The sequence below is a fragment of the Parambassis ranga genome, chromosome 16 (genome assembly GCF_900634625.1).
Source record: "Parambassis ranga chromosome 16, fParRan2.1, whole genome shotgun sequence".
Taxonomy (NCBI): domain Eukaryota; kingdom Metazoa; phylum Chordata; class Actinopteri; family Ambassidae; genus Parambassis; species Parambassis ranga.
In genome coordinates this window covers 16,567,487-16,593,733 of record NC_041036.1, presented here as the reverse complement: position 1 = coordinate 16,593,733, position 26,247 = coordinate 16,567,487, and the positions used below count along the sequence as shown (strand labels likewise).

The 26,247-nt window shown below is 39.5% G+C and overlaps 1 protein-coding gene across 1 annotated transcript in view; it reads right to left on the bottom strand.

The window, feature by feature from the left end:
• grik3 (glutamate ionotropic receptor kainate type subunit 3) overlaps nucleotides 1-26,247 on the bottom strand; it is a 73,939-nt gene that overhangs the window by 24,116 nt on the left and 23,576 nt on the right. The window contains exons 2-7 of the mRNA XM_028424535.1: nucleotides 9,402-9,575; nucleotides 9,006-9,263; nucleotides 8,725-8,906; nucleotides 6,362-6,415; nucleotides 3,649-3,819; nucleotides 2,634-2,777 (exon numbers count right to left, since the gene is read on the bottom strand). Of these exons, the coding sequence (XP_028280336.1) occupies nucleotides 2,634-2,777; nucleotides 3,649-3,819; nucleotides 6,362-6,415; nucleotides 8,725-8,906; nucleotides 9,006-9,263; nucleotides 9,402-9,575 (983 nt within the window). The remainder of the gene's footprint in view (nucleotides 1-2,633; nucleotides 2,778-3,648; nucleotides 3,820-6,361; nucleotides 6,416-8,724; nucleotides 8,907-9,005; nucleotides 9,264-9,401; nucleotides 9,576-26,247) is intronic.

The window sequence follows — 26,247 nt, the reverse complement described above, 5'->3', positions numbered from 1 at the left end:
ATTAACAACCATCTCCTTTTTTTGCTTGATTCCCCATGAGGGGGGGAAATGTATAACTGCCCCATATTATGATTCCCTGATACCTGCCATCTCCACCCTCCACACACGCACACATGTGCACACTGATGACTCTGCTGGCTGTCATTGTTTCTGTGTCTCTGTTTTAAATGCTTTGCCAGGGTTTATTTAACTCATGTGGTCTTTTGTCTGAAAAAACACATTTTTAATTGTTTATCTGTGTCACTTTCATTCAGTCACAGTCTGTAATCAATCCTTCTGTGTTATGCTGAAACACTTTTCTGATATTTAAAAAAAAAAATTAAACTGTGTCAACCCCCTATAGCTAGCTATAGCTGCCTGTTTGCCCTAGCTTGCCAGAACTTGTTGTGAAAAGATTGAAGCTTCAAGGAGAAATGTGTGGCACTCTCCTTTTCCAAACCCTCTCATAGTTCATTCCCTCTGGCCTATTGCCATCGAGGTGGGTGGCATGTTCAAACAGCTCTAATTCACAGAGTGACATAAATGCCTTAGCCGTATCACATCACAAGGGCCAATTCGACCTTCAGAACATGTCACATTGCTGTCCTGAAGTGAGTGTAAATCAGGGCCGAGTTGGTGTTTTTACAATCTAGCACTACAGTATGTTTGTATGAAGACAACAATATTTTCTTGTCAGCTACATATTTCTAATGTACAGTATCTGCTAATGGGCAGAATTTTGGATGGTGTATATAAGAGTAGTAGTAGTTTCTACACAAACAATAATTGAGTGGAGTGGAGTGAATCGTTTGCCTGTGTCAATACTGACAATCAATAATGATGTGAACTCAAACATTAAAAATACAGCATTAGCATTTCCATTAAAACAACATAATAGATTAGTGGTTACATTATCTAACTGGGCTCTAGTGTTTGCCAAATCCATCTTCCACCTCACTCACTGCTAGAGGCAATGGCCTAAAGAATCACCTCCTTATTTACCAAGTCTTGTAAAACTAAAGGAGCATTATAGGATTAAGATGCAATGCGTGGCACAGTTAAATTGAAGTGGCTGAATGAGACGCGGCCTGTCCTTACCAGGAAAGCAATGTAGTGCTTACTTTTTTAAAATGATTGAACTAAATGGTGGTGTTTATGCAGCTCTGTAATGCTCAAGTACATGAACATCTGCCACATGGGTCAGATCTAATGGTAGCATAAATGGCAGAGGTTTAGGGTGGATGGGGTAAATCATCTTTAGTAGATAGAAACCAGAGATTATATGGTATCATTTATTTATTTTAGAAAAAGAATTCCGCTTCACTATTTAGAGCCAATTCCAAAAACTGTATTATCAGTGGAGGTGTCAAATCAGGAAATCAGGCTTCGCTCTCGCAAAGATGGTGCCTGCTGGTAAACAAAGTCACCACCTTTGGCCATATAAGACCTCTAACAACCACTCAGATTTCCTTTCAAAGTGAGGTTTGGAGAAAAACAAAAGTACATCTTGGAACCAGGGGGAAGTTAATGGTTTCCAAGTTGGTGGTCACCCTCTGGGTTGGTGGCCAAACTACACAAGCCATATGCACATCCAGTTTTCCATCTCTCCTTAGAGGCAAAGTGCAGGCCAGGCAACAAGGACAAAGTGATTCTGTTTTTTTGTGACATTTGAAGTTGGCTGGCTGAGCCACAATGGCAGCCTACTCAGATTTTGGCCCCTGCAGTCTCAGGGCTCTAGCAGTTTTACTCTTCAGAATGCCAATAAGGGTTTGATACCACAAAGACACATTGCGGCATCTCTATTGAGAAAGATGTTGTTATGCTATGAATGAGCGAGTAGGGATCAGGATCAGGAGATCCACAGAGACATTCTCCCTCACTGTCATCACAGTGAAGCTCAAGAGAGAGCTCCCACTGGAAAATAGAAAAAAAAGCATGTTAAAACTGGACACAAATGCTGACAGCGTGCTTTGCAGTGAAGCATATACTGCACCAGTGGTGGTGGTCAACCATGGAGACCTATCTTGAGAAGAAAGTAAAGCACTGAAGCAAGTCATGGATTGTGAGAAGTTGTCATCCATTTTGCTAAAGGAACAGTGGGTGAGGAATCTGCCCTGATAGGAATACTGTGTAAAACACAGTAGTGCAAAAATGGTTATCTGGGGGGGAAAAAAATGGAATTCCTGCCAATTTTTGCATTACTAAACCCCACCCAAGACAAACACAAATAATTTTGTTGTTTGAACAAATCAAGTTACAAATAGAATCATCTCTGCACAGCCTTAATCTGCCATTTTCCACAGGCTTGTGTTTTTTATTGTGAGGCACTCACAATAAATATGTCAGGCTCTCATGTTAGATGAAATAAGAGCCGATTACACAAGTTGTGCTTTCAAAAGGTTACAGTACATGCTTTCTGAAAAATAGGTTATGAATACAGGGAATTTATAAAGCTGACAACAATGCTGCTTTGATGTGTCTATCAAGGCTTGCTTCACTTTGTGTGTGGATATGATTGATTTTCTGGGTAAATATCTAAGCTAAGTAACAACTACATGGCCCTCACTCCACTCCTATTGTCTTGTTCGCCACTCAATCAGTGTTTTTCAGTGTAAAAAAAAAAAAAGCACAACTAGCCAAAGGTGTTGCATCACCTCTTTGATGAAACTCATGAAACGCCCTCCGAATCTCCAGGGTTTGTGGCGGTGGCACTGCAGTGAGTTCACCGTCATCTGTGGAGCATGCTGGTATGAGACGGACACAATGTGGACCGCATCATAGGTCAGAGCTGCATCTGTCTGGAATAAGGGGTGAACATTATTTCAGCTAATGGCTGTAGAAAGAAGTTGGGTCATCAAAGTTTCTGCAGATGTTTTAGCAGTTTTTTTTTGTTTCCATCCTAGGATATTTATACATTACCCCTGTGGCCTCTGTGTGTCATTTTACAGACAAAGCGGAAACATACTGATAACAGTCCATGAACCACTGTAAACTACCACTTTGAAGAAGAATGGCTGAGAAGGGATGCACCAGAGGAGAGGAGGTTTAGACAGACTGGCTCAATCAAAGGATAATTGGTGTGAAAGTGCTTAATGACTATTCTCCACACTATTGTAACACTTAAACCATAACGTTGTGTTGTTTTTTGCCAATATCTGACCTTCCCATCAGCATGTCAGAAGAAAAGCAGGACAGTATAAACAGCAGTGAAAGTCCAGGAGTTTTCAATGGTTTCGAGGCAAGACAGTGTGTCCTTCCTCCCCTCTATTCCAAAATATCACTGTGTGAGCTTCTTATGGGTGCTGTGCCACCATTGCAGAGTGGTTTCAAACTGCATATTTGGCACACTGCCTCCGTATCATCAGTGCTCCATTTCTGCTAAGCTGAGGTCTGTATCATGTTGCCTTCGCTGTAACAATGTCACAGTGTGATGTTCACCATCCTGCTGTGAGTGTGCGGGAATTTAGCATTCAAGCTGAAAAGGTATATTTTCACATTGTAACTAATTCTCTAATTAAAAGGAGAGAGTAAAACATAATGACATCCAAATGCCAAAATTAAAAACTGCATATATACTAAGCTAACAAATTGCCCTAAATCTAGATGCATATGTCCTTTTTCCTACATTTTGAAGATCCTCTAAATGGAAAAAGGAGTGGTAAAACATACCGTCATGATGCCCTCCAGCAGGCCTGAGTCAGGTTTAGGTGGTATCTGCCTTTCCATTGACCATTTCTCCACAATGGATGCAACCTGAGGATTATCCACGTTGAGGATACGAAACCCTGTCATGTTGACGCCACAGAAGCGATATGGCTCCAGATCGATGGCCATCAGGTCCTGTGGAGTGAAGCAAAAATGCATTTTGTCTGATTTTACAATGTCAAGCTTCAGTGACTATTGACATCCTAAAAGTCTGTGTTTATTGATTATAAAATGGACACATTTTTTATTGTTTTAGCATCTACATAATGACACATACTTCACAGGTTACAAACTTTTGCTTTATTTAGCATTTATCCATCCCAATCATAAGGCATAAGAAAAAAAATAGGTGGGAGGGGTCTGGTTATTGTTTGTAGCTCAGAAAAATTAAATTAAAAAAAAAAGCAACACCAATTCTGCTGGATCATATTAATAATTCAACACTTGCATTCCCCTGGCAACTTCTAAGCAAAAAGCAATTCAATTTAAGCCGCAGTAATTTCTGGGGCAGCCATTGTAGCTGAAGTGTGAAGTCACATGTTGACACATGTCGTGTCAGAATGGGCCAGGGGGCTTGGAAAAGACATTTGGATGAACATAGATATTTCATTAGCACCCTGTGGGGTTAGTGCTGGGGGAACAAGAGCGTGTAAGACACTTACTAAAGAACGGTTGTTGCCAGTCACTGAAATATTTCTGCTCTTATTTTTTCTTTTCCACTAGAATGCAGTACAGTGCTTTCTTTTATAAAGGCAGATCAAAGAAAATCACTATTGTTCTATATGACATTTAGAAAAGGCTCAAAAGCAGGTAAACTAGATCAGGTTGCAGGTTTTTTTGGCTTTGAAGCTAAGAATACAAACTAAGCGGGACAGAATTGTTTGTGTGATATAATTCATCTTTTGGGACATCATCATTACTATTTAGCCATTTTACAATGTCAGAAAAGCAACTTGTACCAATTACAGGTTCACTTTTTTGCAGTGCTGCCTGTGCTCAGTACAATCCCACAATAGCATTACACTGAAATCTTCACCCATATCTGAGCACGTATATAAGTGTTATAGTGGTGGGAAACATAACAAAGTTCTCAGAGATATAGCTATAGCAAGGCAAGAGCTATGACAGACTCATTTCAAAGGACAAGGAAGTTATTACCCCCATACCACTGTGCTGTTGCCTTTTCACGCTCTAATAAGCCGGCATTTCTCTCACCTCAGAAGATAAAACGCAGACATCAGTGAATTCCATCGAGAGGAAATTGTATTGCCATCTATACCATGCAAGTATTCATCATTTTGGATCAAATCAAGCCACCAGGTATAATCTTCTTAATGGTGTGTCTGTCAGTTTGCCAGCTTTAGATACCACACACTGATTTTTATGTGTGAAAAATATTTGTGTGGAAAATCTTATCAAATGTTAATTTTAAAGTAAACATCGTACAATACAAACTGTTAAGCCTGTGCCCTAGCAACAAAAAGTAGTTTCAGATTTTTTTATTTTTCTATTGAAGCAATACACATTCTACACAAACATGACACATGGCAGAACAATGTCATTGTCACGCTGTGGAGCGTGAAAGATGACACACATCATGCCTGGACCTCTATGTCATATCGCATTATCACAACAGACTGGCCAAGTCTAAAGAGACAGTGAGTGTGTGTGTGTGTGTGTGTGCACAAGAGAGAGGCAGAAACAGAGACAATAACAGGGAGTGAAGGAAACAGCACAGAACATGCTGGTGTTCATTCCCATTCAGTGTGTTTGTCACCAGAGAGCCAGGGTTGCACTGGAGAGCAGCAATGGCTCCCTGCTGGGTCTGCTTGTATTAGAAGGATGAGATTTTTTTAAGGGTGAAAACTAAAAATAAAGGATGTGTTGTATCAAAAAATGATTTTGAAATAATTTTAATTTCAATGGATAAATATTGACTGTATGATCGAGCAGAATTGTTTCAGTCACAATATTTTGGCCCTGAGCTACTCCAACTGTGACTCAAGCACATTTGATAGACAAAGCTTTGTTCATATTTTTTTATTCAGTGATTATTTGTTGCCTGTGATGATCCAGCCGGTGATTACATTACTAAAGCAACTACTTTGCAAAACACTAGTGGAGGTTTATGCAGTGTAATCACCTGGAGGATTCATCTGCATGTTTGTGTAGTGACAGCCCTGTAGCTTCCTACTACCACAGACCATATACTGTACTTATCAATCATCATTTATATATGAAGTACATTTCTAGCAGACACCTTGATAGGGGTTTAGTTACATCTCATACATCTCATAACCTTTTGTGGCACTATATTGCTAATTTAATGTACAAAATATCACCAGTGTTTACCATACAAAGACATATTTCTGTTTATTATTTAGGTTATATATATATATATACCTTACCTTACAGATAATCAGATATGTTTTTATATAATCTCTTCTTCTTTATTTTTAATGCTGCTACCTCCAAGTCATGTTGTCTTTACACTGAAGCAGTGTTTACTAGAGCAAACTGAAGACTCCATTATGCCTCTGGCTTGTCAAACAAAATTGATGTTATGGACTGGATCCAAACTCCATTGGCAATTAGCCACTATTCATCAAAAACTCAAGCGGATAGGGAGATGAGAACAAACGAGACTCTATTTGCATTAACAAGCATGGTACATTACCAGAGTGGTGAAGATATAGTGGTAATACTCTGTCATCATCCCCATGGTCTGGGCCTGGAGGGACAGGGAGACAGAAGATGGGAAAGAAAGGTGTGAATGAATAGAGATGTGCTAGGTCCTTTTGTCGTGTCTGGGCATTTTAGCATCAACAACACAGCTGGAACAAACAGTGTATTAAACGACTTAAAATGAACACCCAGCTGTTAATGAACATATTAACTTAACATGCGGTTCATTTTGTGGATATGATTCTGCTATTGTTGCTGGATTTTTGCTCCATATGGGGTCCACAGACATACAGAATAGAAACAATACTTGATGCTTTTCTATGCATTTAAATTGTTGGGAATGGCCTGGAGCGTGTGACGTTATCCCAGCAGAGAAGAGAACCTTCAATCAAAAGAGCTTGATAATCTTTGCCTCACATCCGATCACTCCATCACTGCCACTTGTTTCACTCCATCTACATTCAAAGGCAGCACATTCCCATGGCGGCTGTGCTTCCCATTTAATTGTACCATCTGTTGTGAAATAAGCCAAGGTTATGTAAATAAGACGTTATGCCTATGTGGAGGCAAATTCACTCCTGCATACATGAAGGGAAATACATGACATTGATTTTTTCTTTTTGTTTCATGTTAAGCAGGATATTTCATTAATAACTATTTTCCCCGTGAATTTACAGTAGAATACCACATAATTCTATCAGTTTTCCATTTTTCCCTTTTATTTCCGTATACCTCCATACGTCCCTGTACCACAAATAGCTGGGACACATTTTGAAATTATAATGGAAAACGCATTACTATGAAGGACAAAGATAGTACTCCCTTTTAAAATACACTGTAGACACGCTTCCCATTTTCTCCTGTCCAATCTGAGAAGGAATATAACTTGACAGAGGCACGGCGAGTGCATGTCAGAGTGAAGACAGGACCCGACATATTATTGAGAATCATGACATGACAAAGGAAAGATTCCAAGGACATAATAGAGGACTGCAGAGCAGATGTGTAAGGCCCTTACAGAAGTCAATCCACTTGTGATTGATGGAAAAGTAATCAGCAGCATTTTAATCAGTTAATCATTTTTAAGCAAACATGGCCCAATTTCTGTGATTCCAGCTCATCAAATGTCATCTTTTTTTTTTATTCTGTGATAATCTGCTGCTCAGCAGTGAAACATTTCTGTACCCATTTTCTGACATTTTACAGAGATAAAAAGATAATCAACATAATAATCAATAACGTAATCCGTTGTTGCAGCCCTGATTTATATTGCAGGACCTTTGACAATATGGCAGATAATATGGGCCAGTTGTGTGTAGTGCTATTTTTCATAAATCCTCAGATACAATTTGAAAAAAAAAATCACAGCAAAACGCACAGTTCAGTTGTGGAAGAGAAGTCTGAAACTTTTTTTTTAGCCACAAAGCTCTTGCACACTGTTTCTTTCAAGAGGACACTGATTTCTTTGTGGGAGATGTGCTGACTGGCCAGGAGCGAATATATGTCACGTTAGATCTCAATAACTAAAGAAGGACTGAGTTATTTAAATAACTTTGGAGGAGGTGATGCATTTTGTAAACATGTTAACAGAAACTGACAGCAAACTGGATGGAGGGAGGATCCACCAGGCTGTTCCTGACATCTTCAGAGCATCAGACCACCTACACATTCTCTGCTCTGTGCATCATCCTGACAGCTCTTTGTTAACTGACAGTCATTTATATCAAAACACATGTATATATGATTTCAGTAATAAGACAAGTTAGACGTTAACCTGGATTTACATCCGCCGCATAACGGCTACGCTTCTAGGATGCTTCTGGAATGTGCTGCTACACGTCTGGTGTAAATACTGTCATTGACTAAAATGGACGCTTTTCACAGCTTACATTACGACCAGTGTTAATTTGGGGTTATTTTTGTTATGGCGACTAACAGAGTATCTAACAGGTTCTGAATCTGTATGCAGCATTTTTTATAATAAAAGCTGTATAGCTGGGAATTTGTTTTACTATTATAAATATTTTGCTGACAAAACCAAAAAATGAACATAAAGACTACAAAATTAGTACACACAAATGTAGTAATATGAGGCATTTGAAACTAGTCCAGTGGAAATAAATAAATCCTACCTAATGTGTTATGATTGATTTACTGTCAGATTTGAGAGGGGTTAATGGTGTCATTCCTTCCTGTTGTCCTCAAACACCAGGAAGGAACAAAAAGAGGAAAAGCCTCTATAGTTTTTAATCATAACAAATCCACAAATTATTTGTGTCATAATTAACAGGACTGATCAGGATTGTGTGCTTTCATTTGGCTTTTCTAAGATCAGACACCAGGCTTCACACTGACCTGTTTCAGAATCTGTGCTGCCATGTGGTGACTGCAGTCAAAGATGATGCGGAACTCACGACTCCTCTTCATTTCTTTGAGAAGGGGCCTGGTATCCTGCGTGTCGAGAGGGAGCTGGCGGATCTTTAGTCGGATGTTGTACCTTGATGGAGCCATTATTAGTTCCTGTAGTCTTATGAGACCTTATGAGACAAGAAACAGCAGGAGTGAGGGAATAGCTTTTCTTTTAATTTGTTGCTTGTTGTTTGGAAAATCATCACATATTTGTTGTGTCTGTTTACCTGTGCTGTCATCATACACAACAGTGGCTGTTTTCCATTTGAGAAATTGCACCAGGTCCAGAATGGCGTAACTTAATGATGAGTAATCTGGGTATAAATTGGCATAAAAGGTGTCTCTGTTGTCCATGGGGTGATGTTTCCACCGCACCTGGATGTGTGGCACTTCCAGTGCATTGCAGATGGACTGCACAGCATTTGATGATGAGCTATGTGAGGGTCCAAATATTGCAACCACACCTAAAGACAGCTGGTCACAGGCTACACAGGAGGAAAAAAGAAACTTAGAGATTTATATAAAAGTAATTTATTACTCAATTATCTTTTAGACAAGTAGATTTTTGCTGTAATCCACAGTTTTATCTGAATCCTTGTATAAATCCTGAATAGGTAACTTACCTTTTCTTGATGCCTCAAAGCTGTCATAGATATTAATCCTTTGTATGTCATATGTTAATGTTGTGTTTGGCAATAAAGTCCTGTTTCTGTTAATATTATTGACAGCAAATTTAAAGGCAAGTTCCTCCGAGCTAACGAGTGAAACAGGTCCATCAGTTTGTTCGAAAATCCCACCTGCAAAACAAACAAAAACAGATACACAAGAACTATGAATGTCTCAGACATAATCACAAAAAAGACAGGAACAAAGACAATTCCAGATAGGACTAAATGGAGAAAAGTATTAATAGGCATTTACACTTGGGACTAGCAGTGAAGGGAGCTGTGCACATTACACAGGTATTAAATTTGCTCAGCAATCATGGAGCCTCCCTCACCATTTTCAGGGAATGCTGAAGAAACCCAATATCAGCTTTGAAGTCTAAAGCCATAATGGATTTAAGGAGTGCGTATGAGTGTGTATGTGTGTGTGTGTGTGTGCTCTCTTCCATCAGGCCAGCAGTATATCTCAGGCTCTTGTCTCTCCATTAAGATATCCTTTTATTTCACCTGAATACCATGTTGTTGGAGCAGATAACTGGACTTGGGCACTCTTCTTTTACATGAAATTCAAAGGAAGGCAGTTTTCTATTTTTTAAGATGGACTCTACTACTGCTCAAAACATGTCTATATGAACATCAAAGTACAATGTTGCTTTAGATGGTGGTGTGTTTGTCACCAGTAGTCCTACATCCTGATGTAGCAAAAACAGTTTAGGGTGGTATGATATGACAGACCACCAACACATTAAATACATAGTTTAATTATACTTTTTATATGCTATAGTTTTGAGGGTTCAGCGTGTAGACGTTCCAGTGGATCCTTGTGTTTTAATCTGACTAAATATCCAGCATTTATGTAGCTGCGCGGTCTGTTGTGGTGTTGTGAGTGCATGTAAAACCTCCAAATTGGATTGGGATTCATTAGAGAAGTAACCAAAAAAATTGCAGAGAAGCTTAATGCAGATGAGGAAAGTAATATGTTATGCGGAAAGGTCCAATTTTTTTTTTAACCTGAAGGTCAAATCAATGAGTTAATGAGTCCTGGGTGGAGGTCTGCAGCCGTATCAATCCCCCCTGTGTTTGCTGACTTTGCTGATTAGTTCAACATTGCTCTGCCCATGTAACCAGTAATGTGTTTTTGGAAATCCTCCTATTCTGTTAGACTAAGGACTTGTTGCAAAATGCGTGAGAATAGCAATGTGATCTCTTTTTGTTTGAGAAAATCCCTCTGTGATGTCATCAGTGCTAGCTAAAACCCGTTTCCCAAATTACTGACAGAAATGTTCTAATCTTTCTTAGAAGGTAAGTGCATGCTCACCCTCCCATTCATTCAGATTTTTACAGTACAGTAATTCACCGCCTATCCAAATCATCCAGCGTTCAAATAGACTAAGTTCCCCTATGTGTGTGTGTAATTGGTAAAGTAACAAACATTACATGTTCTGTCAAAAATAAGACAGCAAAGTCCCTGTGTAGCTTGGCAGCAGCCTTTAAGAAGACAGTTTAGACAGCTTCTTAAAAAATATGCCCGCAGGAGCATCAGCTTATGTAGAGACTTCCTCCACTCTCTTCATGTTATCCTGTTCAGTAACAATGTAAAAAGGTTCTGTCGGTATCTGTCAATTCTGAGAACGTTCATTGTCATCAAAAGTTCCAAATGTCTATACTTAACTATAATGTTGCATGGGTGTTATTTTTAACATATGAAAGATAACAGATATCACTCACATCTAAACCTCAAAGGATGTGGCCTGTAAATACATTTTAAATATTTGACATTTATTAGTTAATGCTGATCAGTCGAAGCTAAATTTTGTGGGTTCCATGTTACGCAATATTTTAAAGCATCTTACTATATTATCTCCCATCTTGATCTGTTAACTCAATATTTCTACTGTTAGCACAGCAGCTATGATTGTTTTCATAATCTATTCTGTGCAACATATTCAATCTTATAGTTTTACATTGCTTCTAGTTGAGAAATTATAAAGCTATCCTCCTTATAATGACACACTCAATAAAACAATTAAACAAACCTAATTAAAAAATGCAAAAGGCTCTTATTTAATTTAGCCAGCAAGATTTAATAAGCACATATTGATTCTTGCTTTTATGTATTATATGTGTTTGGACTGTGCACTTGCCTTGGATTGCCTACCACACACGAACACTACCTGTCAGCCTGGTATTACTGAACTAATCCTACAGAATACCTGGCTGCAGTGAGCTGAGCTTGGTAATAGCACCTGTGACCTGCTGATGCCCCCTAAACAGACCCCCAGTGCCTGGATCACAGTCTCATATACCTCTGTTGCTGTGGGCAGAGTGGCAATTCTGGAAGCCAAGCTCATCTTACTATTTATGACTCTAAGCCTCCCTGGATTGTGAAGGGACGTGATGCATAAACCTGCCCAGTGGAATGCGTCACATTAAAATAAATGAATCCTTCCATTTCATGGGGAAATCTCATTAGAGTACATTAAGTAATTGCTGGAGTATATAGTAATTTGACTGTTAAGAGGATAAAATGTGCATTGCTCAGAAGCACTCTAACAAATTTAATAAACAGGGGAAACCTGCTTCTTGGGAGGAAAATCCTGCAGATAATTTGCTTTGCCCTTTTAGAAATCTACCCAATGCACAAAAGCAAGGCTTAATGCGCAAGACCTCTCACAACTCCATCAACTCAGGGACAAGCAGTTCTCTTTAGCATGGTACAGAATTTACTGTATTGATGCAGAGATTGGAATATTATGGAGCATGTTTACATGTTCCCATTTAAACGAACTACTCCGAATGTTTGTTATCACGGTGGGCGTGTGCAAATTGAGATGCATGAATTTCAGACTTGTTCTTGTGAAATCTCAGTCAAAAGGCTTCAAATTAGCATGTCTCCAATAGACAAGAACACAAAGGCCTTTAATTAGTCTCTAAGGTCCTACCACAATATATAAATCAGCCACTAATTGCAGCTGTTTCCATAATTTGTCCTTTGAGGACTTTGTGGATCAGCTGCATTCAAAAGCCACAGTCTGATGTGAAGAGAGGATGATTTATTTATTTATTTATTTGTTTTATGTACAGCAGAATGTACATAAAAAGACATCAGCCAAACTTAGCTGCAAGGCAACAGAAAGGAGATGGACATATAGCAACAGTGCTGTTTAATAAAGAGCAGATGCCTAAACACCCCTGGTCAATGAATGAATTTATCTGTCTTCATTTATCAAAGTTATGTTACGATGCTCCGCTTAACAGGGACAGCAGGCTCTAAATTTTAAACCAAACAAAAGAAAAAGAGTGCGGAGCAGAAGAGCAAAACACTAATTGTAAAAGCTATAAAAAACACTTCTCCCAACAATTAGCATGTGACTATAAGTGAAAATGTTACTATTTATGCAAATAAGCGATACAGCGTTTGGTCACTATGCAGAAGAAAGCTTGCAGTGTGAATGCAAATCAAGCTAGGTCCTTAAAGAGGAGCTGTGTAGAGGGGTCTGCAGAGGGGCCAAAAGGAGCTGACAGAGACATGCAATGCAAAGTCAGAATCGGAGCTTTCACATTTCAGCTGTACATGCCCTCGCAAAAAATCAACGTTGTAGCATGAGAGCCTCACATGCTATTCACCCCGCTAACAGCATGGGCAAATGCACAAGCATACACCCATCGTCTGCTGTTTTATATATGGGCAGGCTGTCTGTGAGCCATTTTAGATAGTCTGGTTGGAATAATCTGGGTACCAATAACTTAAAATACTTATTTATATTTTTATCATCTGCTGCGTTTATAGAGTTTGAGGGTGCGCTCAGAATGACAGCACAAAACAAAGAATCATTAAAATAGAACAGTGCCAGGGGGCACATTCACACTGATTACTTTTATCACATATCATGAAAGAACACATGAACATACACATGTTCTGCTTTTCTTATATATTATATTATATTTACATTTCTATGCAGAACAGGCAAGATCAGTGACCTTTATATTATTTTCTACCTAAGTAAGAATCTTGACTTACTGTTACCTCAAGCTACTTTGGGGAGGGCCTTCTAAATCAGATTGCTTTAGATCGGAGATGGGCTGCTTCTCTCTCCTACCTCCGACTGCTGTACCTGACACCTAATTGCAAATACAAGTAGCTCAAATTTTCTCTAGGGGGTGGCTGGGTTTACTTTTTATAATAAGGTAGCTCAGACATCTAATAAGGGTGTCCCCTTTATGTGTCTCTTGAGGTAACAACAGGGCCAAACCACTGGGGGGACTCCCAGTCGGCCTGGGAGCATCTGAGGATCCCCCATGATAAGCTGCAAGAGGTTCTTGGAGAACGCTGGCTGTACCCACTCTGCGAGGGTCTCTGTGATTTTTCCTCTGCATGGAGATACACATACACATCGTTCTGTGCGTTTTAAGAGAATAAGGAGGTCAGCCTCCATCTGGATAAACTATCTTCAAAAGAATATGCAGATAGAAAATGTGCTGGGAATGTTTAGAAGAATAAAATATCATATGGACCAACTGTCACTCTGGATAACACTATAACACTATAACAACTTAAATACAGTTACACAGGTATGTAGATGAATACGAGTATGAGTAGATTTTATTGCTTCTCATTGTAGGATACATTGAGCTTGTTAAAACTGATTCATTGCCGCCAAACAAACCAGTGGAGAAGCCCAAACAATGAAGTAGGCTCATTATTCTCTGGGATATATGTGTGCTCGCCCACTGCATTTCTGAGCGTTGCTCTTTTGTACTTTCTCTTCACTGGTGGGATTCCCAATCTCCCTGTGAATAGCCTTCCGTCTCCCTGGATGTGCAACAGCACTCAGTTTTACAATGACAGCAGCAAACAATGACCAGCACAAAGCACACACACAAACCGCCATGGGCATTCGGAAATGCAGCCAATTTCAGGAAGAATATGTTCCTTCATAATTATAGGTAACAACACAACACCTGGGACAAACTGTTACACAATTCTGAGTCCCGTTAGCTGGTTGCTGCCTTTTGTACCACACATTGTAAAAAAAAAAAAAAAAAAAAAAAAAAAGAATCAGGCCAGGAATCTGTTACATTTAATCAATGATGAGTATCATGAGAGGAAATTAAGGGTGTTGGTTAATTAATGGTGTCTGGCAGCATGTTGGCTCATTAGTTAGCAAAGTCCCCTCGCAGCAAGATGATTCAGAGTTTGATCTTAGCTGTGGTTCTTCTCTGCATGTTCACTTGGGTTCACCCCCCTCTGCTCGGGTCCCCTATCATAGAACAAACACGGTCAGGTGGATTGTAGACTCCAGGTGTTACTGTGAATGTGTTTGTCTAGGTGTGAGCCTGGCCGCCAATCAGTCTCCTGTTCAAGTCGTTTCTGCCTCTTTCACCCATATATATGTTTATAGAATTAATTAGCAGGCAAATGTTACATTATAAAGGTCAGTACAGCTGGTACTGTTTTCATTAATACAATGTTAAGTGTGATAGCAAGTGACTGGTATGTGACATGCTGATGCGGCCACATGTGCAAATGCCTCCAGGGACCATTAACAGTGTAAAGGGGTGTTTATTGAAGTGCCATCTGAAACATTTGCTTTGCAATGCAGCCATGCTATAACTACACCAATGGGGCCTATTGATCGTTTGTGACACCACAAATGATTGCAGTTAGGTTTAATGGCAACCTGTATGGATCTGGTCTCAACAATTCCATAGTGAGTGCTGATTAGTGCATGTTTATTTCAAAGTAGAAATTTGTAAGATATAACTTTAAAAAGCTGGAAGTTGTGTTGCAGAGATGTCTACTGTTGTTAGATTGAAGCAGCAAGTCACAGACTGTACCTACCAACAGGTATGTCTTTTTAACATAACATTAACTTTAATTGAGCTGCATCTAGTATGTGTGTTTTATTAATCATCTCCCAATACTTAAACCTGGAAAATACAAACATGATACAGACTAGTTATCATATGTGATATCCATAGACTCACTTAAAGCAACACAATATCTGAACATGTAAGCTTTAAGGGAATATCACATTGCAGATTCACCTTGACAAATTGCAACCTATGGTAGTAAGATGTATGATGCATTTTTTGTATCCATTACCTTGACAGTGATGTGATTCTGCACAATTATACAGTGACAATAATGATATTGTTGACATCCTTGGAATCTTTGGTTTTAGCTTGTATAAAAATACAGTTGAAGGCTATAGTCTCCTTTCACTGGTCAAAAGTGGCAGCTGGTCTTAGATGTAGAGTAGATGATCAGAAAGAATAAAACGTAATATATTTGAAAATTCTCCATAGATTTATCACCTTGGGGAAAGAAAACCTTCTATATATTTTTTCACTCTACCATAGATTCATATACACACACTGGAATGTAAATAAATATTACATGACCTGCGTCTCACACAGTCTCTCTGCTAAGCCAACTTGAATATGTTATACTGGTTATAATACAAGTATTTGTTTCTTTGTAGCAATCCATCATGCAGAGTGAGTGCTCACATTGATTACTTAGACACAATATGTGTACAGTAAATATACATTTTGTAGGATGGGGTTCACATTATAAACATTATAGCAGAATTGCACACATAAGCTAAGAAATACACTGAAAAAGTATTGCTACAGCGAAGGTGTTTCATGTATCATGTCACTTGGACAAACTTGCAATAATGTGTACAGCTTTCACAAAGCATGATATATTATCATATAGATTGAATTTGAGCTTCTAATGTTTGAGCCCATGATGAGAAAGGCTGTTTTAATTATGTTATTTTTCCCTTTAAACCACTGTCCACATTGAATCTCCACCCAGCTCCATCACAGCTGAGAGGCATTCTTATTTATTTGATACGATTAGTAGTACTCATGCAGCCCTATAATGTTGTGATATCTCCTCTGTCAGAGGACTGTCAGGTAACAACACATTTGTAAAATCTAATTTTATGCTCAAGTGGTTCTGCTTCTGCAATTTATCGTAGCTATCGCTCACCTTCTCCTCTGCTTGCTCTCGCTCCTGCTCGCTCTCCTGCTCGCTCTCCCTCTCCAGTCTCCACCCTCTCTTCCCAGCTTAGTGAGGTGTTTTGATCTCATTATCATTCCCAAACATTCACACCGGATAATCTGTCAGGGCGGGAGCCTGTGCTCTGCACCGTACAGGGCACCCTGGTCATGATTAGGGGTGTCGGGGCGTGCTTGCAATGAAAATACTTTTTTTCTTCTTTGTATATCCTTCCTCCTGCATGCTATAAAACTTGGCTGTGCCAATTAGATCCTTTTGTAAAGAGATATTGCCCCATACTGTATGAGGACAAATGCAGGACAATCCAGTGAGGACACAGAATTGATCAGCCAAACCGAGCAGCAGGGCTCAGTTGCCCTTTTACAAACCACAAATCCCTTTCCAGAAGCACAGCACAATGTACGGTGAACCTCCATTAGACAATCCTTTCTCACAATGCATGATTCAAACAGCCACCTCCCCTGTCTGCGGCCTATTGTTATCATGGAGGTAAAACCCTCCCCATGCCAAATCCTCACCTCAATGCCAGTTCAATCAAAGGCTGTGCCAGAAAAACAGAGAAGAAGACAATGGCAACTAATGCCAGGTGGACAGGGTCTCTGAGCTGCGCCAAGCTACCTGTGTCCATCATCCATCTCCTCACCTTTCTTTGTCTGCATATGGGTGGCAGAAAATATGGAGAGCTGCAGCCTTGGCTCTTTGTCACAGTGGGACTCAACAGCAGCCAACACTACTAAAAAAAGCTCCACACTGTGTATGAACAACAGCTTTGGAAAGAGCACCTTCAGTGTGGAGTGTGTGTGGGCTTAGGAAGTGGATGAATACGAGATACAGTTACCTATTGTATCCTTGGCAACATTTGTCAATAAGCAACTTGATCATAAGCATCAGCTTGTGGTGGCAGCCTCCTCTTTCTCTGGTTTAAAAATACAGTGCACACACTGAGCCGTGTCTGTTCTGTGAGTTATAAATTGCTGCTACACCACTGCAATTTAAAACTAATAGTTTCATCTCAGATGTACTCTTACGATTAAACCTTATCTTTTACTTAATATAATCTCTTTAACCTCACTGCACAATGACATTGCACCTCTACCAGATACTGCTTCACACACTCTGAAGCCTCATACTTATTCTGCCTTTGGCCTTCTATACCCTCTCCCGCTTTCTTCTGCAGCACATTATAATGTCAGTATGATCCATACAAACGTGAACATTGCAAAACTCCGTAAACACTTATGTAAAAGACTCAACTTGACCTTGTACTTGTTCTCTTTTAAAAGGTAATTTATCACTAAGTCACATAGAAACCTGCTGCTTCTCCATGTGCTGAAACTTTCAAGCGCTCTACTTCAGCTGAAGTGATTAGTCACACTGGGTGTTTTCCATCAGTTATGAAAGGGAGACTGCCAGTCAAATAAGTCATTGATGCATGACATTGACATTATTTTTGCAACAGAACAACAAGCACACAGTATAACAGCAAAGAATAGAAGTGACAGGCCAGTCATTATATTTGATAAGGCTAATTATTATAGGATGGAACTAACATAACTGAGGTATTTTTACAAGCAGCTCTGTCTGTGTGAGCGGGGGCTACTACAGGCTTCAAGAAAAAAAAGCATAAACATAAAATAGCTTACAATGTTTTACTTCCGCAATAAAGGCTCAATCTGATGCAGCAGATGGTTTGTTCTACAAGCCGGTCATACACAGGACTTTTATCCATGAGGCTCAGGTCCCATTTTTTGACTTTTAAGTTTCACTGTAGATGTTTTACTTTCTTTTTGTGCTGTTCTTTCTCTCATTTCCAATTGTTGCTTGTTTAGGTTTGGGAATAAAATATAAAAGATTAAACTACATGAATTGACAATGAACTGTATTTCTGAAACTTTACTGTGAAACATTTTTTTGCGCTGTGGTCCAGAATAACTGTTACACAATTTGTATGAGACTGGGCTCTATTCAAATCTTCACTAAGGGCAGACATGTTAACACCCACAGGACAGTGAGTGGAGTGTTTCTTGTGTACAGCCGTAAACACCCCGACTGTCAGGCAAACAGCTACTGCACAAACATCACAGTGACTCTTCATCAGTTTTAGTTTCTCTAGGATGCTATTGAAGGAGGTGGCAAAAAAGTAGGATTGAGGGGGAAGGCAATGAAAACTGCAGCTATGAAATACACATATTTCCTCATACAGAATAGATGTATATGGCAACAGCAAACATCCAAAAAATGTCTGAATAAACCACAAAGAAATAGGTGTGTTAATAAAGTTGATCATGCTTGGAGTGGAGCTACTTTATACTCTTTCTTCTGTTTTGTTGATTCTGTTCTTGACTTGTGTATAGGTGTGAATGAAAAAGAGTCCTCCTCCTGCACACTCTACCTCAGTGCTACCCTTACCTATACCAGATAATATAAAGGAGACAGAGTCTGTTACAATCTCCTATTATCTGCCAGATATGTGAAAACTTCAGGTAATCGTAGACAGAGAGGGTAACTCTTCCTAGATGATGTACTACTCTATTCACCTTTACAGAATATGGTATCACACCCTAGCCTCCATTACCCACTGTAGCCCATAGCATTCTTTTAATTGTAGTTCTGTTTTCTGTCTGTAACATGTCACAATGCCCCCAACACAAACTCATTTACTTTTAATCGCTGCAGTGCTTTCATTATGTTATATTTTATGTTAGAATCAATATTATGTGATGAGTGCCAGTGAAACAGCAGCACTGAATGCTGACTGTATTCGCCGCCCACCTCAATGTTGCTAGAGTTTTATGTCGATGTTCATTCTATCTGGTCACTTGGGAGCTCCTTGGGCTTAGTTTTCATTAGTAGCACTTTGGAAAGACCTTTTAATTTTACTGTCACCAACCTGTTGCTGACAGAATGACACAACCCGAGGGTTAAAGCAGCACAGTTGGATGTGTATATTTTTTTTAGTAAGTAAAAGGTTAGAGAACTCCTCCTGGTCACAAAAATCACACTGTGTAATTGACATTGATTTTACAACTGAAGATGCAATTAATATCAAGGCCTGTGTTTATCGCTGCAAGCTACTTCAAAGTCCGCACTAAAATGGAAAGGAATTGTTTCATTTAGTCCGCCTTATTACCATGCAGTTTTGACAACCACTTAGTTGCTTTAATGTTCAACATAATTAGAACAAGAGTTTGAGTTCAGCTACATATAAAACTCTTTGACAGTGCTATTATTGCCAGCAGCCTCACAGAAATTAGCATCCTCTGCCGGGGGCTTTATGAAAACAGGACACAAGTATCATTTTATGATCTCTTGCATTAGTTTTGTAAAAGGCAATAAAACTCTGTGATATGTTTTATTACAAAAACCCACACAGAGCTTGGATGTAACCCAAATAATAACAAAAAGGCAGATGTGTCAATAATTGCAATCAGGCAATGAATATAGAATAAAAACAAAAACTTCTCAGATTTCTAGAAATAAGCAAAGGGCTTGAGCTGAGAGGTTGACAAGGGTCTGAGGACAAGAGTCACCCTGTTTTTTTTTGTTTTTTTACCCAAAGTCACTGCAGGTGTAGCTAAATATAAACCTGCTCCACTTATTACTGGACGGGCCACACATGCAAAGTTAATGTAGACAAATGAGGGGGAGGTGCAGGTCAGATCATTTGGGACACCTCTGGCTAGTTTCTAGGACAGGAGGCACTCAAATGGAAATTAACTTTCACTGTGTCTGCGAGAGCGTTCACATCCTCTGGAACAAGACCAATCTCAACACATCGGAATTGAAGCCCTAGGCGCTCATTTTTATCCGCAATTTCCAACTTTTCTGCTGGTATGAGGAGGGAGATTATCCCCCTCAGGGCGTGAATAGAGGGCCATGTACTCATGAGGATTAAGCAGAGAGCAAGGTGCAATGAATGTGAAGGACCAGTCAACCCAGAGACATTAACATACTGAGAGAAAAGTCCCACATTTATAGAATATAAATACAGAGTATAAAGTTCGTACAGGTAGACTTTATCACTGCTGTTAAATTAATCCCATTAAAATACACAGACTGCACGACAACCTAAAAAGAAAAACGTAGCCATAATGATCAGTTTCATTCCCCTCATGACTATATGTAAATCAACACGCTTCACTGCAGTGATGTGATTGACAGCCAACATGAAGCCTCTCTTGTAAACAAACTCTCTGAGGCCGGTGGTGTAGCTTTGTGAAACAGATGAAGCAAGTTAGGTCTATATGTGAATCACACAGATATGCAAAAAAGTGACTGTATTTTCTTTTTATGATCTCCATTTCAAAACCTGCTCACTAAATAAAGCTATCAATCTACATCTTCCTGCACGCATCAGCGTTGTCCCGGGGATGATGAGACAAAACAAAATGATAAGACAGGGAGATACTGTGTGGGAAAAAAAAAAAAAAAAACGTTTCAGACCAAATGAGAGTCATTTATTCTCAGTGTGGAGAACAAAATGCGCAAAGCTTATATTTTAGTTCTTATTCAGACATGGCTCGACTATTGTAGGTTTATAATAAAAGAAGCCTGTTTTATCACAGAGCACAAGCATTATTCCTAAGCACTTTGCACCGTCTTTTCAAAGCCGATTAGAGCACGGAGAAGGAGGCCAGCTCATCCTTGCAAAGGCAGGATATTTACATTTCAGTGCCATGTGCAGTGAATTTTAATTTGGCTGTTACAATTTAACACATCGGCTTCCTAGCAGTTTCACACATGAGTGCTTAATGGCTTCGTTAACATCCTGAGGGACTTTCCTCATTACCTGATCTGGTCAGCTCTGACAGGTGCAACAAGTCTCATCACTGATCTTTGTTCATAGTGCCAAGTTCCCTCGCACCACCGATCGCAGCGGAATCCAAATCAAAGCAAAACACTTGTGAGTCAAAAAGCCAAAGCACGAAAAAGAAACGTCAGTCAGCGGCGTAAGGGAATAATTCTAATGAGATCAGTGCCCTTGACAAAAATATACGGCCTGAAGTTAAATGTCTAAATTATTCCTGTATTGCATTTCTGAGAATCTTTGGACACTGACCAAGAACACCATTAGGCCTTCTTAAACAAACCCATTAAGTGTGCGTTTCCAGCACGGATAACGTCCAATGGAAAATGCATCATTTTTTATTTGTTTTTCTCTATTAGAGTCACAGAAATGATCAGATTGTCAGCTTTTTGTGTCCCCAAAATGCCAAAAATAAATTACTGTACTTGTGTATTGATGGTCTTCTACCCTTGCAAAATTTCTCCACAGGACGTAATTCAAATTATTTTTAATGCAGCTACAAAGTCACTATCACCCTTTAGTCTGAAGGTTATATGGAACTGAAGACAGTTCATCTTGCCACAATAATAATTACACAAGCTTATTTCCGAGCATTTCGGACAGCCCTGCGTGAAATATTTTAACCAAAGTTCAAGGTCATAATATCGTATCAAATCTTTCTAATAGATTTGCCTCAGTGTTTAAGCTAAGAACATAAAGTGCACCCCTTGATGCTTTCCTGTACATTACTTAACTTTACAAGTCACACAGATAACATCTGTGGAGTACTTGAAGGTGATTAAAAAAAAGGCCCTAACAACAACACTGTGTTCTTCTGAGCAGAAGCTTGTTTTCTCACATCACTTCCTCCCCACTTGCCCACTGAGTGATGGTCACACACACTGCACAGCATAAATTGTCTTCACTGTTTGCTTTGATCCCTGACATGGACATGGCATCGTTGCTAAAGCAGCTCCGGGTAGAGTACATCCGACACTTTGTTGTTGGAAGAACACATAACATGTGTGCTACCTTGTGAATCGCTTACGTACAACAGGCAGTGCATCACGTCTGATCATTCAACTGAAAAACGGAGCGGAAAAACAGGCTTGTCTGACGAGGAGAGATGATTTACAGTCAGGCTTCAAACAGACTGCATGTGTAGAAACTGAAGCACAGTAGTGCACTGTGTAAGTTATCGCCATAGCTCGTAGATTTACAAAATTACACATTAAATTTGTCATGGCACAGTTGTAAACATTAACGTAGATCTGATCAATTTTGTCAACAGCACCATATTAGCATGAAAAAAGCACAAAATATTACATTTGGCTCTGTGATTTTTCCCAAATTTTCTTCATTACACATGTTTACTGCTTTTGTCACAGTTGCCCATGGGGATTGATTAATATCTAGCCAACATAAGAGGTCACTGAACTGGCTTGATTAATTAAAGCCCACTTAAAGGTAGGGTAGGAGATTTTCTTCTGATGCACTTTTTGTTAAATTAGTGTAACTTCTCTTTACAATCCGAGAGCAACCGATTAGTTCGGCATTTTCGCTTTAAAATGAAGAATATGAATCATCTGTGGAAGCTATAAAACACTAAAAACATCAGCCAATCCTACGAGGCGGCTCTCCTTCTGCTCTGCGTGCACCAGAGAGGTACGTGCATGATGGTCGAAGTCACAGACTGGTTGGGAGGCATGGCTTCGGGGTGAACTCTGAGAGAAAGGGGCATGTGTTTACTTTCAAAATCTGGCTGACTCTCACTGAGTTACCCTACCTTTAAGAATTCTGATGAAAGAATTTCGATCCTCTTTACTGTATCTCACATATGCCACCATGTACATGTTGGTATTTACTGTTGCCGTCCACCTATTGCGCTATTTATGCAGAAAAAATGACTTCCCATAATAACAACAGTCAAACTTGCTGTTGATTGACTCAACGATTAATCAACTGTTTGTCCTCCAAATGTTAATGTGAAAGATTATACAGGATATTTAAATATGATAATAAATTACACACGCTGATGCTTTTGGCATTTTTATGACATTTTTCTTAGATAGTTACCTCATTAGTCAAATTTATTGACCTGTTAATGTTGTAATGTGAAGCTGCCATGCAGGTTTTACTGCAGTGACAACCCACTTGAAGTGACGTGAAGTGTGAATTTGATCAGATATAATCAGTAACTTTGATACAATTCCAAAGATGAATGAAATAACGGGAAAGTATGAGCACCTTACAGATTGTCATAAAAACGTCTTCCCACCCACTGCAGATTAGTGCGTGCCACCTGAGCCGAAGGCATTGTCCTCCAGCAAATGAAAAAGGCAAGAAAATCTCAAATGAAGTAAAAAGGGACTCGGGTAGATCCATACCTCATACTAACCTCGCCTTCTTGTGCAGTCAAGTCTCACTTCTTTTATCTGGCAGGCCTAATGCTATTGATGGGCTGTTGTAAAAGAACAGCAAATCCCCCTGCCACAACAGCATTTTGGCTGCTTAGCATTTGTGGGAATACACAGTAGGAACATTACAGGAGCAGATTATTTATTTTGATAGAGAGGCAATTCGATACCTTGGGTCTACTGAGAGAGGCTAAAATGTGTTCCTTGTGCAAAAACAAGCAGCCAGCTAGAGACTTGAAAAATCAGGAGGGGGAGCGGAGTGACCAAAGGTGCTGAATTGAATAATAACAAATAAACGACAAAGCCGACAAACTCTAAAACCTCGGAGCTGACAAGTTCATTACCCACTGAAACCACCAGGCTAAGAGCTTTTCATATGAGGCTTTTACTAAATAAAAGGTTTCAAAAATAACTGCACACACTGCAAATTCTGTCTGGCTGCTACAATGCAGGTGGCTTGGTGTCAAACCATGGTCATGTTTTTAATTCCATACTTCCCCCTGCTCACACTCCAGCCTTTCTATAGCCGCTATTACACTTCTAACCAAGTATATCTTTGTTCCATTATTCAGCTGTAGAGGCTGCAGCTTGTCCAGATCATACAAAATGCATTTTGATGAATATGAATAAAAGCTAAACCAGGCTGTTTTCAATGATCAGACAGATTAGACGGAATAAGAGAGATCAATGCTCCAATGTGGCAGGAGGAAGACACATGTGCTGGGGAAAAAACACTGTCTAGAGGCCATTGAAACCTTCATCTGGACAAATCCAATTAAGTTTTCCCTTAATTTATTGCAATTATTATTGCAAATTTACAATGTAAGCTAGTTTGGAGCTAGAGTTTTTGTCACTGAAAAAGCTTGGTTGAAGGACATTTCTGGTATTTTTAAGCTTAGGCATAAAACTATTTCCTCCATTTTTTTGTGTCCTAATGACTAAGGGACAAAGAAGCGGTTTTTGCCAATGACAGGCTCAGATTTCTACTAAAAAATGTTGTGGATTGAATTTGTTAAAGATAGACTGTCTGTCTGCCCATCTGCCAGTTTTTCTCACTGCTCACCTGATTTGTGTATAAAATTCATGCTCTGCTCTTAAACCTCTCACAGGCTACCTGTAGGGATCAGAGTAGTAGTGCTACAAGTGTTCGTACAGCAGACCTTATAGAAACTGTACACCTAAGAACGTAAGTTAGAGAATGATTTTGGAAAAAAAATCAAAATCAAAGACACAAGTTTTATTTTTCATAAAACTGTTGAATCACATCCCAACTGTGCTGGCATTTGTGCATTTGCGTCACTATGTAGAATTAAAGGAACCTCAAAATTACGTAGGTAGTGTAGGACTACTTCTACAGGGCAGGTAGGTGACCACTGCTATGCTGCTGAAACTTAGTGAGGCCCTATAGTCTAGAACACAGGAAAGTACAATCGTTTTTTTCTGCCAATCTCACACAGTATAGTAAAGGCCATATGCCAAGAGGCAACTAAACCCGCCTGGCCAATCTCAAGGCTTGTGGGATCAAGAGCCTAAAGCAAGCATAATGCCTGACCTAAAGAGAGTCAACAGTGTGACAAGAAAGAGACTAGCACACAGAGAAACAACCATGATACACTTCCTTTCTCAAGGACTTTCATGCAGCACTAGTTTAGTAACAGTCTCTCCAATGCCAGGGCTTGAAATGCCAAAGCAGAAGTACTGTAATGTCAGTGAAAGGATGAAGTCAAGAACCTATTTTGTCATTCAAAGCAAACTCAGCCTGGAGTGCTAAGACGTTTGAAGAAACTTAAACACCACCTGCTCTACCTTGTCCATTATATTCAGTTACAGTTTTGTGTGGGGGGGGGGGGCAGACTGCAGGAAAATCAAGCTGTACAGCTGTGTTACTGTTGTGCATCACTGAGTCCCAATCCTAAACATCAAGGGAGCATCACTCGACTCTTTAAAGGACACTGCACTAAATCATTTTGGGTGTCTGGAGGAATCAGGAAGGAACAGGTTATGAGTATTACATGTGATGTGTAATGTTTCAGGCGCTGTCATTATCCGTTAACAGACTTAATTAAAAAGCAGAGCGACTATGAAGCCATAATGTGGTCTACTGCCGAACTGACGTCCCCTGTTTGTTTATATAACCCAGATCCAAATGGGGACAGTCAGTGGAAATCAAGTCATCACTTGGTAATACCCTTGTGAATGCGTAGTGCACCACCAGTGACTCATGAAATATGTTACTCCGATCACAGGTTACATCCACACCATCAATCCTCAAGATTAATTTGGCCTGGGAGATGAGTTATTCAATAATTCATTGTGTAATATTTGCCTGCAAATTAATCCTTATTCAATGTGACAAGCAAAATTAAATGATTGCTTACCAGGTAATTTGGACATAATTATTCTTCTTTCAAGCTACCGTGCAGAATCTACAGGGTTGTTGTTTCTGAACAGGTGCTGTGTTGTTAAGACAAAGAACCAGTCAGTGTGCATTTCCCAAAAGAAGAAAATAGCTAAGTTTAGACTGGAGTGTATGAAAATGATGCATGTGCTCTAGATGTTGCTCATCTC